The sequence below is a fragment of the Hemiscyllium ocellatum genome, chromosome 5, assembly GCF_020745735.1.
Source record: "Hemiscyllium ocellatum isolate sHemOce1 chromosome 5, sHemOce1.pat.X.cur, whole genome shotgun sequence".
NCBI lineage: Eukaryota > Metazoa > Chordata > Chondrichthyes > Orectolobiformes > Hemiscylliidae > Hemiscyllium > Hemiscyllium ocellatum.
In genome coordinates this window covers 78,154,260-78,179,527 of record NC_083405.1, presented here as the reverse complement: position 1 = coordinate 78,179,527, position 25,268 = coordinate 78,154,260, and the positions used below count along the sequence as shown (strand labels likewise).

The window sequence follows — 25,268 nt, the reverse complement described above, 5'->3', positions numbered from 1 at the left end:
ATACTTATCAATTTTAACGGGTACAGGCTCAACCTCTCCTCATAAGACAGTCCTTGATATCAAGTATCAGCCTCGTGAACCCTCTGTATACTGCCTCCAATGTCTGTACAGTATATGGTTCCTTACAAAAGGGGCATAAAGCTGTCCACAGTATTCCAGCTATGGTCTGATTAGTGTTTTGTATAGTTTAAGCCAAGCAACCCAATTTTACATTCCCTTTGATGTAAAGGCCAATATTCCATTTGCTTTACATATTACCTGCTGGTCTTGGATACCAGCTTTTTGTAATTCATGGACGAAAACTTCAAAGTTCCTCTGTTTCATAGCTTTCTGAAGTCTTTCTCCATTTAAATAATATTGATGTTCTCTATTCTACTTGCAAAGTGCACAGCATTACACTTGGCAGATGGTGTATAATCTGTGAAAGTTTTTGCCTACTTAACCTATCTATAATCCTCTGCAGACTATTTGTCTTCCTTACCACTTGATTTCTACCTATTTTGTGTCATCTATAAATTTAGCAATAGGATATTCACTTTCCTCAACTATGTCATTAAAAATTTTGGAAATAATTGTGATCCCAGTACTGATGCTTGTGAAATTCCACTAGTTCTTGGTTGCCATTCTGAAAATGCCCCCCAATTGCCTATCCTTTATTTATGAGTCAGTATTCTGTCTGTGCTAATATACTACCTCCAGTACCACGGGCTGTTATTTTATTAAGTAGCCTAATGTATAAATCCTTATCAAATGCCTTCTGAAAATCCAAATACGTTGAAATTATTGCTTCCTGCTTGTTATTTCCTCAAAGAATTTTAGTAATTTGTCAGGCTTGATTTCCATTTCATTAATCTATGCTGACTCTGCTTGATCATATTTTATATTTCTAAATTCTCTAAATATTTTATGTTTCTATTGTGTCCTTTTATTATAAAGCAAAATTTTCCTAAATACAAATGTTAAGCTCACTAGCCTATAGTTACTCGAATTGGCAGTTTTCCAATCCTCTGGAACTTTTCCAGAATATGACTGTTCCTGAAAGATTACTCCCAGAGCATCCACTATCTCTAGCTGATTTTAATACACTGGGATGCATCTTATCATCTCCAAGTGGCGTATTGGCTTTTAGTCTCAACTCTTACTTCTAGCACGTTTTCTCTACTTATAGTTATTGTGTTTATTTCCTCTCTTCCCTTTGCCTTTTGAATATTAAGTAATTTTGAATGCTATTCGTGTCTTCTACTGTAAAGAATGAAGCAAAGTATTTATTCAACACCTCCTCCTGGTTCCCCATTATTATTTCCCGCGCCGCCTCCTCTAAGGTGCCAGTGTTCACTTTGGCTTATCTCTTCCTTTTCATGCATTAGAATGTATTAACAGAGTGTAGAAATACATAATATGGTCAAGCCAAGTTATCATGGCTTCAAGAAGGGGAGATCACGCTCGACAAATTTATTAGAATTCTTTGAGATAATGAATTGAAAAGGTAAAAGGAACCAGTACTTATAATATATTTGGCTTTTCAAAGGCATTTGGTAAGGTAGTGCACATAAGGCTACTTAATATGATAAGTGCTCAAGGTACTGGGGTGTTAGTATTTGAGCATGGATGGAGGATGAACTAATTAAAATATTGGGAGCATTTTCAGGATGGCAACCTGTTAGTGGTGACGTGCCACAGGGATCAGTGCTGGCAGCCGTATTACCTACAATATATATCAATGACTTGGATGAGAAAAATGAATGTACTGTCACCAAATTTGATACAAACTAAGGTAAATGGTGAGGATGACACAGTCTGCAGAGAGATGTAGATAGATAAGAAAATAGGCAAAGACTAAACAGATGGAATATGTAGGGAAATGTGATGGCATGCACTTCGGCAGGCAGATTAGAGGAGCTGAATATTTTTAAATAGAGAAAACTGCAGCGCAGAGGGATTTGGCAGTCCTCATGCATGAATCACAAATGATTTCCCTTTGAATTTCAGTGAGTAATAGAGAAGGCAAATGGGATGTTGGCCTTTATTTCAAAATGAATGGAAAATAAAAATAGGGAAATCTCGCTAAAACTATCCAAGGCACTCGTCAGACCAAACCTAGAATATGGTGAATAGTTTTGGTCCTCTTATCCAAGGAATGATCTACTGACATTAGAGACAGCCCACAAAAGGTTCTCTAGGCTCATCCTGGGAATGGAGTGTTTTTCTCAGAGAGATTGAGTCAGTTGGGTCTATACTCATTGGAGTTTAAAAGATTGAGGGGATACCTTAAGAAAACGTACAGAATTCTTTGAGACTTGACAGTATCGATATGGACAGGATGTTTCCCCTTGTGGAAGAGTCCAGAACCAGAGGGCCTAATCTGAGTAAAGGATCTCACGTTTAAGATAGGGGCAGTAGGATATTTTTTCCACTCAGGATAGTGAATATGTGGAATGTTTTACATCAGAGAGCCATCAAGTTGAATTGTTAAGAATATTTGGGGCTGAGTTAGATTTTTTAATCAGAAATCAAATCGATGGTAAAGGCAGGAAAGTGGAGTTGTAGGTCATCAGGAAAAAGTGAGGTCTGCAGATGCTGGAGATCAGAGCTGAAAATGTGTTGCTGGTTAAAGCGCAGCAGGTCAGGCAGCATCCAAGGAACAGGAAATTCGACGTTTCGGGCATAAGCCCTTCCTGATGAAGGTCATCAGATCCACCATGATTTCATTGAGTAGTGAAACATACTTGAATGCATTTCCATTCCTTTTTCATATTGACAATTTAGCAATGGAAGATAACAATTTGGGTAGGATTCATATACTGAACAAATATTCATTTCAGTGTTCGCAAAAGTGATGAATTCTGAATGGGTTAAAAATGAGATGAAATGTAAAATAATTAAGAGGAAAGTAGCAGAGGAATTAAATTAAAAGAGGCTGAAGCATGGGAATCTTAGTGATTACAACTAAGGGGCAAATTTCTACGAATGATGTGAAGTATGTCAGCCATGGTCTGAAACTGAGAAAATCTAAATCTGGGAAGTTGACAAATGTAAGCATCAAGGTTGAGTTTCAAGTAAAGATATTAATAAAACTGTTTGAACACTTAAAAGAATGCTATTATGGGGCAGATGCTTTTAATTATTTTTAGGTTTGAAATCTTATTTGGACAGTGTCACTGAGGAAAATTTTCAGATGAAATGAAATGCAATTTTCTTCTGTGATTTTCTTGTTTGACTTTCCTTCGGGAGGTAATTTTTTTCCCTGGAGGCAATGTTCTTCAGTATATTTATACATAATCTGTCTGGCCATTTTAATGTTGAGATATAATGGTAGGATTTCATCGCTTGACTGTTGAACATGATGTTGGTAGACAGGACTGCCTCACATTCTAGTTTTCCTTGCTGGTGGAAGTAGTTTCTCAATGTCTAGCATGTCAAACCTCTTAAGAATCTTGTATGTTTCAATGAGATCACTCATCATCCTTCTAAACTCCAGGGACTATAGGCCTAGTTTCCTCAACTTCCTATCGTAGGTTGATCCTCTCATCACAAGGTGTGATCTCATGAACATTTGCAATATACCTCCCAAAGCAAATATATCTTTCCTTAAATATGGAGGCCAAAACTATATACCATCCTCCCAGGTATGATCAAAGCCCCCCACAATTGTAGCAAAGCCTCCCTGTTATTGTATTCTTAGCCACTGGCAGGAAAGACCGGAATGCCCCTTGATTTTCTAGTTGGTTATTGTACTTGCATGTCAATTTTCTGTGTTATATGGATGAGGGCAACCAAGATTCGCTGAACATCAACGTTTACAAGTTTCATGCCTTTTAAAAATACTCTGCTTTTCTATTCATCTAATCAAGGTTAATAATTTCACAGTTCCCAATATTGTAATCCATCTGTCTTTCTGCGGCCTACTCACTTAATCTGCCTATATAGAGTCAGAGAGATGTACAGCATGGCAACAGACTCTTTGGTCCAACCTGTCCATGCCAACCAGATATTCCATCCCAATCTAGTCCCACCTGCCAGCACCCGGCCCATATCACTCCAAACCCTTCCTATTCATATACCCATCCAAATGCCTCTTAAATGTTGCCGTTGTACCAGCCTCCTCTGGCAGCTCATTCCATACATGTACCACACTTTGTGTGAAAAAGTTGCCCCTTAGGACTCTCTTATATCTTTAGCCTTTCACCCTAAACCTATGCCCTCTATTTCTGGACTCCCCCACCCCCAGGGAAAATACTTTGTCTATTTAGCCTATTCATGCTCCTCGTAATTTTGTAAACCTCTATAAGGTCACTCCTCAGCCTCCAACGCTCCAGGCAAAATAGCCCCAGTCAGTTCAGCCTCTCCCTATAGCTCAAATCATCCAACCCTGGCAACATCCTTGTAAATCTTTTCTGAACCCTTTCAAGTTTCACAACATCTTCCCAATAGGAAGGGGACCAGAATTGCATGCAGTATTCCAACAGTGGCCTAACCAATGTCCTGTACAGCCGCAGCGTGACCCCTCAACTCCTGTACTCAATACTCTGAACAATAAAGGAAAGCATTCCAAACCCCTTCTTCACTATCCTATCTACCTGCGACTCTACTTTCAAGGAGCTATGAACCTGCACTCCAAGGTCTCTTTGTTCAGCAACACTCCCTAGGACCTTACCATTAAGTATATAAGTCCTGCTAAGACTTGCTTTCCCAAAATGCAGCATCTCCTATTTATCTGAATTAAACTCCATCTGCCATTTCTGGGGGGGGGGAGGGGGGTTGGTGGTCATGCATCCACCTATCGCGCCCCCCACGCCTCCATTTATCTTTCATTCCCCTTTCCTCTTCACATTCCTGATGAAAGGCTTACGCCCGAAACGTTGACTCTCCTGCTGTTTGGATGCTGTCTGAACTGCTATGCTTTTCCAGGCCCACTCTTTTTGACTGATTCTCCAGCATCTGCAGTCCTCAGTTTCTCATAATAGGTGTTAATCTAGTAAAGCCTCTTTGCATTGTACAAGTCATTAATGTTGACCATAAATAGTATGGGCCCCGCACTGATCCTTATACAAACCTGCTGTTCTATTATTTTGCTGTGGATCTCCATGGTATGTATTATTATGTTAAAGCAGATACACAATTACAAATTCTTGTGATTATGTTGCAATATTTAATTATGCAATTTGCATCTGTTCTTGGACATATGCAACTGGTGGATTGATCTTATAACTGGTCTTTTTTTAATGTAATCTCCTTAGTTACTAAATATTTCCAACTTTGCCTACAATGCAGTAACCTGAAAAATCTTGAGTTTTACCATCTCTTATTTTCTGATCACACATGGTTTCCTTGTCTAAAGTTTTGTTCCCAATTATATTTTCTTTAATACTGTATGTCTTTGTTTTTGTGACCAGATACTCATGCAATGTTCTCAAATGTTTTCTGAAAATTAATCAACATCTGTTATGATCTGCTGTATTCTCAGGAACTGCATTATCATCTTATCTTGGAAATTGTCACCAGCAATCATACGTGGATGTAACATTAAGCCATGCCGCTCGGGATCACTGTTAGTCTATCAGATAATATAGATGGTGATGGTTTTATTCTTTCATGCCAATCTGTGGATTTTTTTTTCTAGGTAATTAAGTTGGGTGCTGCAACTCAAGTCAAAATGTTATCCTCATCAAGTAAGATTTCAACTTTTGAAACTAGACACCCTCTGGAAACAGATGTTCAAGAAACTGGGATCGATCCATTGCAAAGTGAGCTTGTGAAAGATGACAGTGGTGAGTTAAAAAATCTTAAGGTAACACTTCGATATTTCCTTAAATCACACCATTACTCTGTTTATCCAGGACATAATGAGCCATTGTCCAGTTACATTTACAGTGCTGTATTTTTATCAATACATTATTTCTCATGAATTTATTTGTAAAATGTAGGTATACTAGAAAAGTTTTGCATAAGATACATTTTGAAATAAGCTTTCACAATTTACGTTTTTTTGAAAGCATGTGATCTCACCATAGCTGATAGCTATCAATCCATTGTGCTCAAGATCCAGAACATATTTTCCAAAACACACACCGGATCATCAATGCCACACTCACAGGAATCAGATTCACTAGAGAGGAAGAAAAGGACAACCAGCTCCCATTCCGTGATGGTACAGAGAACACCAAACGGAGAATTCACCACAAAGGTATACACGCCGCTCAAGTCCTGAACTACGAAAGCAACCACCCCAACACACACAAAAGAAGTTGCATCAAGACACTATTCAAAAGGGCCACAACACACTGCAGCATACCTGAACTGCAAAAATGTATTCGCCAAAAACTGATACCTCCGCAATTTCATCAGCAGATGTCTAAGGGAAAGATAATGAATGAGGACATGCCACAACCCAAAGGACTAGCTATGTTACCATACATCAAGAACATTTCTGAACTGACAGCCAGACTACTATGACCACTAGGACTCATAACAGCACACAAACCAACAGCCACTCTCAGACAACAACTCACCAGGACAAAAGACCCGATACCCAGCATGAGCAAAACCAACGTAGTGTACAAAATCCCATGCAAGGACTGCACAAAACACTACATGGGAGAAACAGGAAGACAGCTAACGATCCATATCCATGAACACCAACTAGCCACGAAACAACACGACCAGCTATCCTTACTAGCCACACACACAGATGACAAGCAACATGAGTTCGACTGGGACAACACTACTATTATAGGACAAGCCAAACAGAGAACAGCCAGGGAATTCCTAGAGGCATGGCACTCATTCACAGATGCTATCAACAAACACATCGACCTGGACCCAATATATCGGCCACTGCAGCAGACAGCTGGAACTGACAACCGGAAGCGGCGGATACAAATCGCTATAAATGGCGGAGGAAACAACACAGAAGCACTTCACAGGAGGCTCCCAAGCACTGAGGATGTCACCTAGACAGGGGACAAAACGTCTGCAACACAAATTCCCAAATCGGCGAACAGCACTAAAACATATTTTGCTATGGTTGATGAGGGTGCAGAGGTCTGGAGTCGTGTTGCTTAACACTGGTTACATTCTTCAGCATTGTGAAGCTGTAAAAACTGAATTCAAAATAATTGTACCAGTCTAGTAATTGAATACAGATGGAGCCATTGTACCTAGTTAACTATATGAAAGGGAACAGATTACTGTACCTGTATAAATCAATGGCAATCTAAATGGTTCTCTTTGACAGCAGCATTTAAAATCTCTCAGAGAATTAATCTGTTAACAGGGTCCCTACATCAGCTGTATTTCAGATACCATGCTTTAGTCTATTAATACAGGGTTCCCGAAGTAATGATCAGTGCTAAATAATCTGATCTTCACAAATATATAGAAGCATACATTGTCCAACATCCTCTTCCTCTGTGTGCCTCACTTTATTGTTATCCATTCATGCAATTTGGGCATTGCTGGCATGTCCAGTGTTATTGTCCACCTTTGCTCTGGAGAAGGTGGTCTCGAACTGCCTCCTTGAACTGTTGAGGTCCATTTGCCCTATATTTGGCCTCCTCTTCAAGGCTGGGAAAAACAGATTTTTAATCAGTAATTTTGTTTCTATGTGTTTTATTCCTCTCTCCTCCCTTTGTATGGCTCCATTCTCCCTTTCCTCCTTTGTGTAGTTTGGTCCCCTCTTATTTGCTGGGACCTTTGCTTTGCTTTATCTGAGGCCCCTTTCTGTCTCTGTCTCTGTCTCTCTGCATCAGTCTTCCACTCCCATCCCCTTGGGGGAGTACGCCCTATTATCTCTCTGCCCACTTTGTCAAATCCCTCTCCTTGTTTATTTTTCCCCCTTTGTAGTTTTCCCCCCTTCCTCATCCAATTTCTCTCTCTCTCTCTGTCACAAGTGCTCTCTTCCTCTGTGTCTTCCACCACATTTTCTACACAACCTCCTCTTTCATCTAGTCCCTTTTGTTTCTCCACTTCCCCCCATGTACTTTCTACCACCCTCTACATCTCCTGCTCTGTGCTTTCTCCTTATGTCTCTATCATTTTCTATTCCTCTATTCTTTAGCTTTGTCTCTCCCCTTGCCTCACTTCCCAAGTTCAGTTATATTAGCAAAGTCAGAGAATAATACATACTGTTACATTGAAATCCAATCTGCTGCATCAATCATTTGCTGTTAGTTCAATTTTAATAGATTTGCATCGATGATGCACTAGCGATTAACCCTCTGTCATCAAAAAGCTAAAAGAAATGTAAAGATTTATATCATTTGTAGGTGGAAGATTTCAAGACAATTGTGATTAAGAATGGAAATTCTGATCATCTTGTTTATCCACCCAAAAAAACTCTGCAGTATATCAGCATGCAATTGTTTGGTTTTTAATTAATTCCATGATTTTTGACTCTAATACTCTGGGAGCCCATACCATATCCAGATCATTCCTTTTTGAAGATGTTGAAGAACTCGATGTTCAGTTTCAATTTTTCCATTCTTAGTTACTTTCAATGAATGTTAGCAGTAGGCATTGTTCCCATGCATCTATTCACTTGTCTTCCTAAGTGGTAGATGTCACAGTTGATGCACTACAAACTGTCGATGGTAAACTTAGTCCTGCTGTATGTGGCGGACAGTGTGAATGTTGAAGATGGCAAATGGAGTGTCACTTGAGTGAGATGCTTTGCCTTGGATAATGTTGAACCTCTCAATTGTTGTTGGAACTGAATTTATCCAGCCAAATGGAGAATATTCAATCATTGTGCCTTGAAGATACTGGAAAATGCTTTGGGAGTCGGGAGGTGAGTTATGTGCTGTAGAATTCCCAGCTTTTGACCTGTTTTCATAGGCACAGCATTCATATGATTGATTTTAGTTCAGTTTTCAGCCAGTTGTAATTCCTAGGATATTAGTGTTATATTTAGTAATGGTAATTCTCTTAAATGTCCAGAAGAAATAGTTAAAACCTGTCTTATTGGAGGTTGTCACTCCCTAACACTTGTGAGCCATAAATGTGACTTGGCCCCTATCAGCCCAAGACAGGATATCATCTATGTCTTATTGCATAAGGATGCTGACAGATTCATTGTTTGAGATGATGCAAATATTGTTAGACATTGTACATTCTAGGTTCTATATATATAAAGATCATCAACAAGCATCCCATCTCTGCTCCTTATTATGGAGGGAATTCATTAATGAAGCAGCTAAAGATGGTTGCACCAAGGACACAACCCTGAAGAGCATCTAAAAAAAATATTCTTTATTGCTGAGATAGTTTACCCAAACAACCACAACCATCTTACCTTATGCCAAGTATGACCTTGAACAGTGGACCGTTTTCCACCTCATTTCCATTGATTTGACTTTTGATAGGGTTTCTTGATGCCACATTTGGTCAAATGCTGCAATGATGTCAAGAGCATTTGCTCTCACCTCATATCTGAGTTCAGCTCTTTTGCCTATGTTTGAACCAAGGCTGTAGTGCAATCAGAAGCTGAATGGCCTTGGCAGAACCTAAACGGAGAGCATCGGTGAGCAGTTGAATAAGTGCTGCTTCATAGCACTGTTGATGACTTCTTCCATCAGCTTGATGATAGAGTATAGACTGATATAGTCTAGATTAGAGTGGTGCTGGAAAAGCACAGCAGGTCAGGCAGCATCCGAGGAGCAGGAAAATCGATGTTTCAGGCAGGAGCCCTTCATCAGTTTCCTAATCTTGACTCTGATCTCGAGCATCTGCAGTCCTCACTTTCACCTTGTGGACTGATGCAGTCTTAATTGGGTTTTATTAATCCTGTTTTTTGTGGACAAGACATACCTGGGGAATTTTCCACATTGGCAACGAAATGCTTATTGTCATAGCTCTATTAGAATAGTTTCCCCAGATAATCTTTCAATCTTTGGTAATCAAGAAGTCATCTACTCTGCCTTAAAAAAATTTAAAGATCCATTACTTTTGCGGAAGGGAAGTCAAAAGACTCTTAATCCTGTGAGAGTCAATCTACTGAGAGATTTTTTTTTTGCTTATCCCTGTCTTAAATGGGCACCACTTATTTTTAACCTATGATTCCTAGAGGAAACATGCTTTCCACATCTGCTCAGTTAAGTCCTCTCAGGATCTTGTATTTCAGTTCAGTCACCTCAGACTCTTCTAAACTGCAGAGGATGCAAGCCTAGCTTGTTTAACATTTCCTCACAAAGCTATCCACTCAACCAAGTATTAGTCCAGTGAACTTTCTCTGAGCTGCTTCCTTTTGCATTTACACCCCTCTGTAATACAGTGACCAGTACTGTATACTCATCAGTGCCTATATAACTGGAGCATAACCTCCAACTCCTGCATTCAATGCCCCTCACAATAAACATAACATTCTATTAGCTTTCTCGATTACTTACTGTATCTGCAACTAGCCTTCTGCCAAATCTCACCATTTAGGTGAAATGCTTTTTAAAAATTATTTTGTCAAAATGGACAGTTTGACATGTTTAAACGTTATGCTCAATTGCCATGTTTTTGCCCACTCTCATAACCTGTCTCGAGGCCTTTGTAGGTTCCTTATATCCACTTTACAATTCACTTTCCTACTTATCTTTGTGTCATCAGAAAATGTAGTTGTTATACTGAAGCAAATCATATATGTAAGTTGTAAATAATTGAGGCATATCAATAATTACATCCTGAAAAAAAGCCATTTACTCCTGTTCCCTGCTTCCTGTTAGCCAGCCAGTCTTATTCTATATCAATTTGTTGCCGTCAACACTATGAGCTTTGATCTTCCACAATTACCTTTGAACTGGCACCAAATATATGCCTTCTGGAAAAATGAGTACAATGTATCTACTAGTTTCCCCTTTCTCCATAACTCAAGTTCCTTCTTCAAAAAAACTCCTGTAGATTAATTAAACATGATTTCCCTTTGATAAAATCATATTAGCTTAACCTGATTACCTTGAAGTATGCTGCTATAATGTCCTTAATAATAGCATCTAACATTTTCCCCATAATGGATGTTAAGCTAACTTACCTGTAGTTTCCTGTTTTCTGCACCCTCCCCTTTCGAATAAGCAAGTTACATTTGCTATCTTACATTCTAAAGGAGCCTTCCCTGAATCTAATAAGTTTTGGTAAGATAAAACCAAAGCATCAATTATCTCACTAGCTACATTTTAGAACCAAGGATGAAATCCATCAATACCTGGGGACTTGTCAACTCTCAGTTCCAGCAATTTACTCAATACTATTTCCCTGCTCATTGGCACTTCCTTGAGTTCCATCCCTCCCTGTTTTCTGGATGTTAATTGTTTCCATTTTGGTGAAGACTGACACAATGTCTGTTCAATTTGTCTGCAATCATTTTATCCTCTATTACTGCTTCTAGAGAACATTGAATTGAATAAATTATGCTCCTATGCACCCAGATTCCTTGCTCCTGTATCCACTGTAAAATTAAACTCTTTTTTATATTATATCCGCTAGCAAATCTTTCCAGTAAAATGAATTGATTCACACTTCTCGACATCTAACTTCATTTTCCACTGGTCTACCCATTCCATCAGCTTATCCCTGTCATAATTGGCATCTGTATTTTTTTTAAAGTTTTGAACCATTCTCCTCACAAATTGCAATGTTTCTAAGTTTTGCATATTGTTGCAAATTTTGAAACATAGGCTTTGCTTAGCAAACTAGATTATTAATGAATGCCAAGGAAAACAAGGGTCTCGTCACTGACCCCTTGATAACTCCACCAATCAAAGTAACAGCCATTATCCACTAATCCTTTCTGACACTCGGCTAATTTTGTTTCCATGTTGCTGCAGTCCCTTTTATACCATGAGCCATAATTTACTCACTGTTTGTTGTGTAACATTGTGTCAGATGCCATGGGGCAGCATGGTAGCTCAGTGGTTAGCACTGCTGGCTCATAGCGTCAGGTTCCGGGTTCGACTCCAGCCTTGGGCAACTGTCTGTGTGGAGTTTGCACATTCTCCCTGTGTCTGCGTGGGTTTCCTCCTACAATTCAAAAATATGCAGATTAGGTGAATTGGCCATGCATAGTGTTAGGTGCAGTAATCAGAGGGAAATAGGTCTGGTTGGGTTACACTATGGGGAGTCGGTGTGAACTTGTTGGGCCAAAGGGCTTGTTTCCACACTGCGGGGATTCTATGAGCAAATGCCTTTTGCAAGTTCACATATACCACGTAAACAATCTAATCGATTCCCTTTTACATCTTTGGAAAGCTCCAAGTTAGTTAACATCATTTTCCCTTAATAATTTGATGCTGTCTTTCCTTAATTAACCAGCACTTGTCAAACAATTATTCATGTTGTCCTAAATTATTGTTTCTGGAAAACCACCTAACCACAGCCTGCAGTTGCTGTGCCTTTCAGGGGAGGGAGAAAACCGACGAATCGATAGTCTTAACCTTAGTGGCTAAGATGTTGATCAGTCCGTCGGACTTTTTTGGAGATTAGGGCATACGCTTGGGTAGGAGGCTTTAAAGAAAAGATTGGGTAATTAAGAAAAAGAAGGCCATGATTTAACTTTGGATTCCAGAATGATCCTGGGTTTATGAGCAGTTTTAGCAGAGGAGAGACTGATGATGCTTAATGTAATTATGCCAAATCTTTCGAAAGGCAAAGCCAGTTGAAAGTGAAAACATCAACTTGGATCCATTTGGCCTAAGGAAGTGAAAATAGGATCTGTAGTAAAGAGAATGATAATAATGAGAAAGTGGGCATTAAGATGTCAAAATGAACATAAGGATGGAATAAAACAGATTGTGAAAGTCTTGTGATGAATGGCAAACCCAAGGATACAGAATTTGGAATTAGCAAGTGCTACTCTAGTGAGTAAGAGCGGGTAACAAGAGAATGCGGCATACAAGGAAGCAGTCAGAGGTGTTTTCCTCCACCTTTTCTTTAACATGTAATTTGAAGTCAGTCCAAGGCAGATTTAGGCATAATGTAATTGGCACAGAATACAAATGAGTTTCTGACATAGAAATCAGTTCAATTCCATTTGAAGGATGAATAGTAAAAAGTATTTAATTTTTGTTGTGGTCTGTGTATGCCATTACTGTTAGATGAAAAGTTTTGCTGTGTGTGCTAAGTAGACAATTTTGCCTCTTCCTAATAAGTCTAGAGTTCTTTTGTTTTAAAAAAAGGTTTGAAAATTAAATTTTGATGAACATAAATAATGCTCATTGGATACTTCTGGTTGGATACAAAATTTAGATAAGCTTTTATCTACTATTAAATACGCCACCCACAAAGGTATAAGTTTCAACAATGAAAAGGAATGTATGGCATTTCTGTGATACAGTATTCACATCTAAGTTATAATCTATTCATTTTACGGCCATGTCAGGCAAAATTTGAATTAACGTTTTACTATATGTGGTTTAATGGTCTTTTCTATCCAGTAATCCACCTGCAATGTTGAATTTAATTTGGCATATTATTTGACTGAAATGACTAACAAATTTACAAAATAATTATTTTTATCAAAGATGCTATTAAAAACAGGTTGCTTTCTCAGTAACAAATGCAAATCCAATATGTATATTGGAGACATGTGATATAAAATTGAAATAACTTATCAATTCAAGAAATCCAAGTTCAACTCCTTGCCTTTAATAATATTTTGTTTTACCTTGGATCAAACATTCCTGACCATCAACAGATAAAAGATCAAAAGTTAGGTTTGACTAATAAGAAAGAAGAAGCATATTGCAACAAATAATAATTGAAAAATAGAACTGGGGTTCTGGATTAAGGCTCAGGTCTGGGTTAGCGAGTGGCCAGTAACATTCATCCCACACAAGTGCCCAGCAATGACTATCTCTGACAGAAGAAAATCTAACTATTGTCCTTTTACAGTCAATGGTATAACCATCACTGAATCCTCACCTATCAACATCCTGAAGGGTTATCATTGACCAGAAACTGAACTGGACTAGCCATAATAAATATTGTGGCTACAAGACCAGGTTCAGAAACCTGAAATCCTGCAACAAGTAACTAATCGCTTGACTACCAAAAGCCTGTCCACCATCTATAAAGTGTGTTGGAATATTCTTCACTTAACTGGATGAGTTCAGTTCCAAAACACTCAAGCTTAACACCATCAGGACACATCAGCGTGATAGATTAGCACCACATTGACAAACATTCACTCACTCCACCACTGATGCTCCGTAACAGCAGATGCATGATCTACAACATAAATTGTAGAAATTCACCAAAGTTCTTCAGACAGAACCTTCTAAATCCAGGATCTTTCCCACTTAGGAGGACGAAGACAGCAGAAACATGGGAACACAACGACTTGCACCTTCCCTTTCAAGATAGTTGCTATTCCAAATGTGAAATATATCTTCATTTCTTCAGTATCTCTGGATCAAAATCCTGAACTCCCTCACTAATGTTATTGTGGGTATTTCTGCGCAAGTAGATTGCAGTGGTTAAAAAAAAGGCAACTTCCCATGACTTTCAAGAGAAAGTAGGGACGGGCAATTAATGTTAGCCCAACTAGTGACAGCCATATCCCATGAGTGAATAAAAAAACCATTGGATGTGGAGCGTATAACCATTTCCTAAAATTGGTTTGTTTTATTTTACACATTTATTTTAATAACACTTATGCAGAGAGATTGTTGTAAAATTCTACTACACTCTCAGAAATAATTGTTGTAAATTGGCCATTAGTTTGCTATAACAGTCATGATATAATGGGTTAGAATTTTCTGAAGCAGTAACTGTATGAATGGCACTCTTTAATCTGTGAATCACTAGTAATTTCTTCTAAAAATTCTGTTATTTTCATGATAAAAGTCATCTATGTTTAGCCTATCCAAAATTTTCAGAAAGTTGCTGCAGGTGTATATTAGTTGCTTATTAACTCAAAACAGAAAATCAGGTCTTCCAGGTAACAAGGTAAGAACAATGACTGCAGATGCTGGAAACCAGATTCTGAATTAGTGGTGCTAGAAGAGCACAGCAGTTCAGGCAGCATCTGAGGAGCAGTAAAATCAACGTTTCAGGCAAAAGCCCCCGAAACGTCGATTTTACTGCTCCTCGGATGCTGCCTGAACTGCTGTGCTCTTCCAGCACCACTAATACAGAATCTTCCAAGTAACAACAGAGGTTTTGCTTTAGTAATGTGGCCGTTGTTGATGACTCCTAGTTAACTTGTCCCAGAAGGTAAACAATTAAGTGTGGAGTCGCATTCCTTCAGTTGGGAGATTTTGAAATTTTGAAAATTGTTAAATTTAAAGTTTTTTTTCTCTATTTCACTTTCTTATTTTCCCCTCTTTCATTTATCCACTCTTTATTTTTCTTGTTTTTTTTCCTTTTTTGGTAATTAATTATGGTAATGTTGCTAATTGGAACTTACCCACTTAAAGTTGCACTCCCACTTGATTGACTCTTAATTTTTCAATTCTTTAATCATATTGAGGTGATGCACTGTTTGCTCCATTACTTATCAAAGTCCCAGGTACGTTGTAGGCCTTGTTGTCATCACCTGGCACATTGAGCAAATTAGGTAAAAGTGAGGATTGCAGATGCTGCAGCTTATAGTCGAACATGTGGTGCTGGAAAAGCGCAGTGGGTCAGGTGTCATCCGAGGAGCAGAAGAATCGATGTTTTGGGCAAAAGCCCTTCATCAGGAATGCAGCAAATTATGTAGCAAGTGTTCTTTTGAACTTAAGGGAAATGTATATCTGAGCTGCTCTTGCAAATTGATGACCAATTTTGTAAATGCTCATTTTATTCACATTGACTGAGGACCACTCTTAGAAAATTAAAAATGCTATCAAAGATTGTGTTATGCTTCTGGATATTACTTTCAGTTTTATTCCTTTTCAAATCTTCAGTTTGTTAAGAATTATAATTTTCCTAGTTTTTTATAACCAAAGTATGCATTGAGTAAAATGAAGGTCAATACTGTTTAATTTGAAACATTACAGTGATCTAACTCAAGGTTATCTCAGAAATAAAGTATAGAAAAAAGTTCAGCTTTGCAGTTTACAATACGTGCAGAACCCAGGTGCAAAATGAATCATTTATGCACTCAATAAATTTGAGTGCAAGCATTTTGACTTGTGACGTTGTCTCATGAAAAAAATAAACTCCTTGTGTTACATGAAGTTATTAACATTGAATTGATACTTAGAAGTGCCATTAATACATTTACCACAAATGTTCATTAGCAATGTAAATTTATTCTGATGCACTCAGATGAGGTAGTGACTAATGACTTTAAAGACTAACAGCACTTAAAATTGGTAGAAAGTTTAGATAGCAAATCTTTCAGGATAAATTAATCAAGGTCTGTATTCAACTTGGTATCATAATATCTCTGTACACAACGCAGCTGTTGTTGGCACAAATCTGACATCTAAAATAACATTTAATCAAAGACTAAAATTCTCCGGACTGCTTATCCAAATGTCTAAAGATGAAAATTGATTGTTTTCCTGATTGAAGATAGAGTATTTAATGTGTGGCATTGGTAAGTTCTAAGTTTATGGAATCATGTGGCATAGAAAGAGGCCAGATGGCCCATTCTACCTGCACTGGCTCTTCAAAGGACCTACTTAATTAGTTTTATTCCTATTGTTTCCTCATAAACATAGCAAAGGTTTACTTTTCAATTATTTTCAATTAACTTTTTCAAAATTGCCATTCATTGAGACAAAGTTTTACGTACGCAAATGTTTTGGTTGGGTTTTTAGTTTTGGGTTTTAAATTTTTGACAGCTTCTAAATATTGTTTGCATTGTTATACCCTGCCAGTCTTCCAATTATGAAAAATATTGTTTTTCCAACATACTGTTGGTAATGTACGAACATTGCTACAAATACCAAGATGTAGAAGATTACTGAGGTAGACAATACGAATACTCACCTGGTGGTGGAACGGAGAGACCACGGTTCTGAAACTGAAAGACTGCTGCAACTAATATTTGTATCGTGGAACTGTGGGGAAGATTTTGTGTTCTTGAGCATAACTCAAAACTTCAGAATGATGAAGCTGTTGATCTTGAGAGACAAGAATTTGGAAGATCTGTACTGAATGAAAGAACAAACTGTAAAAACCAATTAGCATATTAGCATTCATTTTCTTCTGATCGTCAACATCATATTAATGAGATTCATAGAGTGGCTAAAGAGGACGTTACATAGGGAAAACAAAACTTTTTTGTGTGGGGGAATGCCCTCTTGATACACGTTGCTCCTGGAACTGAAAGTTTAAGTCAATGGAACAAGCTTAAAAATGAATGTAATCCTGTATTGAAGTGCAGTGAAGTCAATTGAGCTGTTTTACAGACTTGAACATTAAAATGTGCAGCCCTGGAAAAGATGGAGGTTCAGCAGTAAAAACCTGAACAGTGTTGTTCAACGATTTTGTTAAAGAGTCAGAATCCTGATGACTACTGTCAAGTTCGAAAGAAGAGCAAAGGAAATTACTGAGTCCAGACGTTAAGAAGCATTAGGACGTTTTAAAAAAATGATACATACCTGCTGTCACCAGAAGAACAGAGGGATTATCAAAAGTCAGCAGTATTGTTTTTGATAAATCCCACCAGATTAAAAGCAGTGCGTATTTGATTCCCTATCCCGCAATGGGGGAAAAGCTATATGTGAGAGAATAAATCTATTATACAAATGGATTGCATCCAGATATTTCAAAAGCATCAAAGTAGGAATGAAGATGCATTGGTAGACAACTTTGATACTTAATTTAAAAAGGGTGTGGCAGAGAATGGAGATTAGTTTGCATAACTCCTGTATTTGAGAATACAGAACATAGCCAAGGAATTACATCTGTTGGGGAAAATTATGCAATCCCTACAAAAGGAGAAAATAGAAGAATGAATGAAAAATATAATACTGGGTGGTGACCTTGGATTTCACCTTGCTTGATTAACTTTACTGAGTTTATTGAGGAACCATCAGAAAGAATAGAGAGTGGTAATGCAGTAATGTAATTTATTTGGATTTTCAAAAGGTCAGTGTTATGGTGCCTCACAATAGGCTAATGAATAAGTTCAGAGAATGTGGAGTCAGAAGACAAGTGACTGAACGGATTACTAGTTGGCCTTAAGATGGAAAGCAGCGATTGCTAATAAAGGATAGTCATTCAGATCGTTATGCCTTTTGTGGGAAGAGCATAACACAGACTATCAATATGAGGTACTCATGGGAAATCCAATAGGGAACTCAAAGAAACTTCTTTGTCAATAGAATGATGAAAATGTGAAACTATCTGCTACAGGGACTGTTTGAAGTAAATACTATATATATATATATATATATATATATATATATTTATATGAAGGAGGCTGAATAACTTGGACAATTTTGGATGAACGAAATTGTAAAAAGCCATGAGTAGAGTATAAATGCTGACATTGGCTGGGCTGAGTGGCTTGTTTCTGTGCTGTATATCTGATGTTTCTGTAATCTGTTATCCGAGTTACCTGCCAGAATGATCTTTGATTAAAAACTTTGAGTAAGTCAACACGTCATTGCATAGTTATATTTTGTATTCTCCCTATCACTTAAGTGGGTGACCTTTAACTCAGATTATGACCTCTGATCCTGGACTGTCCTCCAACCTATCCACATCTAAACTGTCAAGCCCTTTAAGAATCTTACATTCCAATAATGTCTCCTTTCATTCTTCTAAACTTACGCAGATAAATCTTCAGGACCTGGAAACCCTCACCCCAAACTACTTGAGGATGTAGCTGTTGAAATAGCCATGAAGGGCAAATATTTTAAACAGAGGGTGGTTTGCGTATAGAATGAACTTCTGGAGAAGTAGTAGATGTGGGCACATTTTTAACATTGAAAAGACATCTAGGTAAGTTTATGAAGAAGACTGGTTTGGAGGGATATGGTCCAGGAGCAAACATGTTGGACTAATTATGTTTGGCGTGGACTGGTTGGATTGAATGGTCTGTTTTCATGCTGTATGACACTGACTCCATGGCTCTTAGTGGTCATCTTCCAAATTCCATTGATTCTGGAACAATTCCGATGGTTTTGAGGTAGCTAATGTAACCCCACTATTTAAAAAAGGAGACAAAGAGAAATCAATGAACTATCGACTAGTTAGCTTGATATCAGGAGAGGTAAAAATGCTAGGGTTAATTTAAGAAAAGATTTAATAGCAGAACACTTGGAAGATGGTGACACGGTCAAACAGAGTCAGAATGGATTTACAAAGGGGAAGTTGTGCTTGACAAATCTACTGGAATGTTTTGAGAATGCAACCAGTAGAATGGACATTGAGAAGTTAGTGTGTATACTTTATGTAGATTTTCAGAAAGCCTTCAATAAGGTTCCACATGAAAGATTAGCATGCAAAGTTAAAGCGCTTGAGGTTGGAGGTCAGAAACTGAAATTGATTGAAGACAGGTTGGCAGACAGGAATAAACAGGTGTTTTTTCCTAGTGGTTAGCATTGACTAATGGGGTACCACAGTGATCAGTGCTTGGACTCCAGTCATTCACAATATGTATATAAATGATTTAGATGAGGAAATTTGTGTCATTTCTCTAAGCTTGCAGATGACACAAAGCTATGTGGGAGTCATGCTGTGAGCAGAGTGCAGAGAAGCTTCACTGTGATTTGGGCAAGTTAAGTTAGTGGCAGATTGTTATCTGAATAGTGATCAATTGTAAAGGGGGAAGTGCAATGAGACTCTGGTGTCCTCGTGCTGAAAATAAGCATGCAGTTGCAACAGTCAGTGAAGGAGGCAAATGTTATGTTGGCCTCTAGCGAGTACAGGAGCAGGGATGTCTTGCTACAACAGTCCAGAGCCTGAATGAGACCACTCCTGGAATATTGTGTGCAGTTTTGGTGGTCTTATCTGAAAAGAATATTTTGATTAATGAGGGAGTGCAAAGAAGGTTTACCCAACCGATTCCTGGGATGGCAGAGCTGATGTAGACAGAGAGATTGATTTGATTAGGACTATATTCAGCGGAATCTAGAAGATTGAGGGGGATGTCATTGAAACCTATAAAATTCAAACAAAATTAGAAGAGTTGATGCAAGAAGGACAGTCTTGATATTTGGACAGTCCAGAACCAGGATTACAATCTAATGTTAATGGGGTACACCTTTTAGGAGATGAGAGAGACGTTCTTCATGCAGAGAGTGGTGAACCTGTGGAATTCTCCTCCACAGAAGATTGATGAGGCGAAAATATTGAAGTCCTTCTTGAAAGATATGGATATAATTCTTTAGGCTGAAGGGATCAAAGGATATGAGGATAAAGTTGAATGATCACTCATGGTCATCTTGAATAGTGAAGCAGACTTGAAGGGCTGAATGCCTACTCATGTTGCTATATTTTATGTTTTTCTATAAGTCCCCAAAGACCTTATGTTATTATAAGGTCTCCTTTTGTTCCTCTAACTGCCAATGAGCAAGTACCCAACATAGGCAACCTCTCCTCATAAAATCCCTCCGTACCTGGTTTCAACCTGGCGAACCTTCTCTGGACTGCCTCTAATATGAATATGTCTTTCCTTAGAATAGCGCCCAACAGTTTTTCTTGTATTCCAGCTGTAATCAAAGTAATGCCTTGTATAGTTTTAGCAAGGTTTTGAAATAAAGGCCAGTATTCCATTTGCCCTCTGTATGACATAGTGAAATTGTGTACTCATTTTTTGTGATTGTGCTCAAGAGCCCTCAAATTTAGCAGTCATTCTCTATTTAAATAATATTGGCTGTTTTATTCTTGCTACAAATCAACAACCTCCCATTTTCTCGCACTATATTCCATCTACGAAGCTTTTGCCTACTTATTTATCCTATTTCTATCCCTATGCAAAGTTTTTGTGTCATATTCACCACTTGCTATTGTATATTTACTTCCCTCACCCAAGTCATTAATATATATTGTTTTGTTCTACCTTTCCATAGTTTTTTTTAAAAAGTGACTTTATAGAAACATTTGATAAGACAACTCTGAAAGGCACTTAGGATATTCAGTCAAGTAGGGTGAGGGGAAAAGCGTTAAAAAGGTCCTCAGGAGCATAGTTTTCATGCAGAGGCTGGTGCAAATATGGAATGAGCTGACAGGAAGTGGTGGAGGCTGGTGCAATTACAACATTTAAAAGGCAGCTAGATTGGTAGACGAATAGGAAGGGTTTAGAGGAATATGGGCCAAGTGCTGGCAAATGGGACGAGGTTAGTTTAAGATATCTGGTTGGCATGAGCAAGTTGGTCTGAAGGATCTGTTTCCATGCTGTACATCTCAATGACTCTATTTGGTAAAATAATGTAGTAGCATGGACAGAAAATATGTTCAGTTGAAAATGTGTTGCTGGTTAAAGCACAGCAGGTTAGGCAGCATCCAAGGAATAGGAAATTCGACGTTTCGGGCATAAGCCCTTCATCAGAAAATATGTTCAGCCTGTTACAGGAGAGAGAAAGAGTCATAGAGATGTACAGCATGGAAACAGACCCTTCGGTCCAACCCGTCCATGCTGACCAGATATCCCAACCCAGTCTAGTCCCGCCTGCCAGCATCCGGCCCATATCCCTCCAAATCCTTCCTATTCATATACCCATCCAAATGTCTCTTAAACGTTGCAGTTGTATCTGCCTCCACCACTTCCTCTGGCAGATCATTCCACCCTCTGTGTGAAAACGTTGCCCCTTAGGTCTCTTTTATATCTTACCCCTCTTACCCTAAACCTATGCCCTCTAGTTCTGGACTCCCCGACCCCAGGGAAAAGATTTTATCTATTTACCCTATCCATGCCCCTCATAATTTTGTAAACCTCTATAAGGTCACCCGTCAGCCTCCGACGCTCCAGGGAAAACAGCCCCAGCCTGTTCAGCCCCTCCCTATAGCTCAAATCCTCCAACCCTGGCGATATCCTTGTAAATCTTTTCTGAACCCTTTCAAGTTTCACAATATCTTCCTGATAGGAAGGAGATCAAAATTGCATGCAATATTCCAACAGTGGCCTAACCAATGTCCTGTACAGCCACAACGTGACCTCCCAACCCCTGTACTCAATATTCTTGACCAATAAAAGAAAGCATACCAAGCACCACCTTCACTATCCTATCTATGTCCAACTCCACTTTCAACGAGCTATGAACCTGCACTCCCAGGTCTCTTTGTTCAACAACACTCCGTAGAACCTTACCATTAAGTGTCTAAATCCTGCTAAGATTTGTTTTCCCAAAATGCAGCACCTCACATTTATCTGAATTAAACTTCATCTGCCACATCTCAGCCCATTGGCCCATCTGGTCAAGATCCTGTTTTAATTTGAAGTAACCCTCTTCGCTGTCCACTACACCTCCAATTTTGGTGTCATCTGCAAACTTATTAACTGTACCTCTTATGGTCACATCCAGATCATTTATGTAAATGACAAAAAGTAGAGGGCCCAGCACTGATCCTTGTGGCATTCCACTGGTCACAGGTCTCCAGTCTGAAAAACAACCCTCCACCACCATCCTCTGTCTTCAACCTTTGAACCAGTTCTGTATCCAAATGGCTAGTTCTCCCTTTTTTCCGTGAGATCTAACCTTACTAATCTCCCATGGAGAACCTTGCCGAATGTCTTACTGAAGTCCATATAGGTCACATCTACCGCTCTGTCCTCATCAGTCCTCTTAATAATTCTTCAAAAAGCTCAATCAAGTTTGTGAGACATGATTTCCCACACACACAGACATATTGACTATCCCTAATCAGTCCTTGCCTTTCCAAGTACCTGTACATCCTGTCCCTCAGGATTCCCTCCAACAACTTGCTCACCACCGAGGTCAGGCTCACTGGTCTATAGTTCCTGGCTTGTCCTTACCACCCTTCCTAAATAGTGGCACCACGTTTGCCAACCTCTAGTCTTCCAGGACCTCACCTGTGACTATCGATAATACAAATATCTCAGTAAGCGGCCCAGCAATCACTTCTCTAGCTTCCCACATAGTTCTTGGGTACACCTGATCCGGTCCTGGCGATTTATCCACCTTTAACCGTTTGAAGACATCCAGCACTTCACACACTGTAATCTGGACACTTTGCAAGATGTCACCATCTATTTCCCTCCAGTGTATATCTTTCATTATCCGTTTCTACAGTAAATACTGATGCAAAATATTCATTTAGTATCTCCCCCATTTTCTGTGGCTCCACACAAAGGCCGCCTTGCTGCTCTTTGAGGGACCCTGTTCTCTCCCTAGTTACCCTTTTGTCCTTAATGTATTTGTAAAAACCCTTTGGATTCCCCTTAATTCTATTTGCCAAAGCTATCTCATGTCCCCTTTTTGCCCTCCTGATTTCCCTCTTAAGTATGCTCCTCCTTCCTTTATACTCTTTTAAGGATTCACTCGATGTATTCTTTCTCTCTGCTTCCTTTTTCTTAACCAAACCCTCAATTTCTTTAGTCATCCAGCATTCCCGATACCTACCAGCCTTTCCTTTCACCCTGACAGGAATATACTTTCCCTGGATTCTTGTTATCTCATTTGTGAAGGCTTCCCATTTTCCAACCATCCTTTACCTGCAAACATTTGCCCCCAATCAGCTTTCAAAAGTTCTTGCCTAGTACCGTCAAAATTGGCCTTTCTCCAATTTAGAACTTCAACTTTTAGATCTGGTCTATCCTTTTCCATCACTATTTTAAATCTAATAGAATTATGCTTAGTGGCCTCAAAGTGCTCCCCCACTGACACCTCAATCACCTGCCCTACCTTATTTCCCAAGAGTAGGTCAATTTTTGCACCTTCTCTAGTAGGTACATCCTCATACTGAATCAGAAAATTGTCTTGTATGCACTTAACAAATTCCTCTCCATATAAACCTTTAACACTATGGCAGTCCCAGTCAATGTTTTGGAAAGTTAAAATCCCCTACCATAACTACCCTATTATTCTTACAGATAACTGAGATCTCCTTACAAGTTTGTTTCTCAATAATACAATCTCAATAAAGTGATCATCCCTTTCTTATTTCTCAGTTCTGCCCAAATAACTTCTTTGGATGTATTACCGGAAATATCCTCCCTCAGCCCAGCTGTAATGCTATCCCTTATCAAAGATGCCACTCCCCCTCTTCTCTTGCCTCCCTTTCTATCCTTCCTGTAGCATTTGTATCCTGGAACATTTTAAGCTGCCAGTCCTACCTATCCCTGAGCCATATTTCTGTAATTACTATGATATGATGATGGGATAATTGTGTATCATTGAGTTTGTGTGATGATGTAAGGGCCTTCGAAGTGCCTAGTACTCAGATTTTGAAAAGACCAGAGCCCTGCCAGAAATACAAATGATGGCAAGTTTTGTACCTTAACTGATGTTGGCAAACTTGCAGATGATGCCTCAGTCTGTTTGGCTGTCTTTCTTTGGGTGGGAATGGTATATTTGGGAGTGGTCAGGTCTCACTTCAAGATAGTTAAGTCATGCTTGACTAAATAATCAAGGGGCAAAAGGTGGGGGAGGAGGAAATACGTACAGTAACTCTCACTCAAGGAAAAAAGTACTTGTTAATTAATGCCCAAGGCTGCTAAGAATATTAGCATAGATAGGGGATTGGCTAAATAAAAGGCCATAAAGTAGACAAAGGGAAGCATTTTCATGATAATCTACAACCAGTAGAGTGCCACAGGGATTGGTGCTGACCACAATTATTTATAATATCTATTAATGACTTAGATGAGGACAAGTGAGCGAAGAGAATGCCACAGAGCCTTATACAGATGTTTTAAAAGTTTCATTACCAAGATATTGCTCTGCGGTACATCATTGTGTGTTCTTGGAGTACTGACACTGTCATAGGTAGACCTTTGTCCTTCTGCTGTTCAGAAATATCAGTATCAGTTGGAACAGTTCGGCACATGGCAGCAGGAACAGTAATTTGAAAATCAGTTCATGTTTCAACACTGTGTAATATGCTGAGGAAACGTTCTGGAAGTGGCTCCGCTCTTGAGCTTGTGAAAACCAGCCTCTCTGTTTATGATGATGGTGAAGGCTTGTTCACAACAGCTCTGAGATTTAAAGCCAGCCTGCTGTTGCAGGAGGGATGAGTTGGTAATTGGGTAGATTCTGACAAGAGTGAACCTCTATAGGAACTTTTTGGTTTATGCAGTGTTGTAAAATGAGCCTGTAATTCTCAAGATCATCTACTGACTTTCCTAGTTTTGGCAATAAAATATCCAGCTGTCAGAAATCTCTTATCGTGCATTTCTGGAGTGACCTGTGGGAATGCAAAGTCATTTGCATATTTGCATTTGTCATCTG

General features: G+C 38.8%; 1 protein-coding gene across 12 annotated transcripts in view; it reads left to right on the top strand.

Annotated features, from left to right (window-relative positions):
* The window catches only part of tbc1d5 (TBC1 domain family, member 5), a 518,645-nt gene that overhangs the window by 203,090 nt on the left and 290,287 nt on the right, over positions 1-25,268 (top strand). For all 12 annotated transcript variants that reach the window (XM_060824884.1, XM_060824877.1, XM_060824878.1 and 9 more), the window contains one exon: positions 5,621-5,768. In XM_060824884.1, coding sequence (XP_060680867.1) covers positions 5,654-5,768 — 115 coding nt within the window. In that variant the 5' untranslated portion in view covers positions 5,621-5,653. The remainder of the gene's footprint in view (positions 1-5,620; positions 5,769-25,268) is intronic.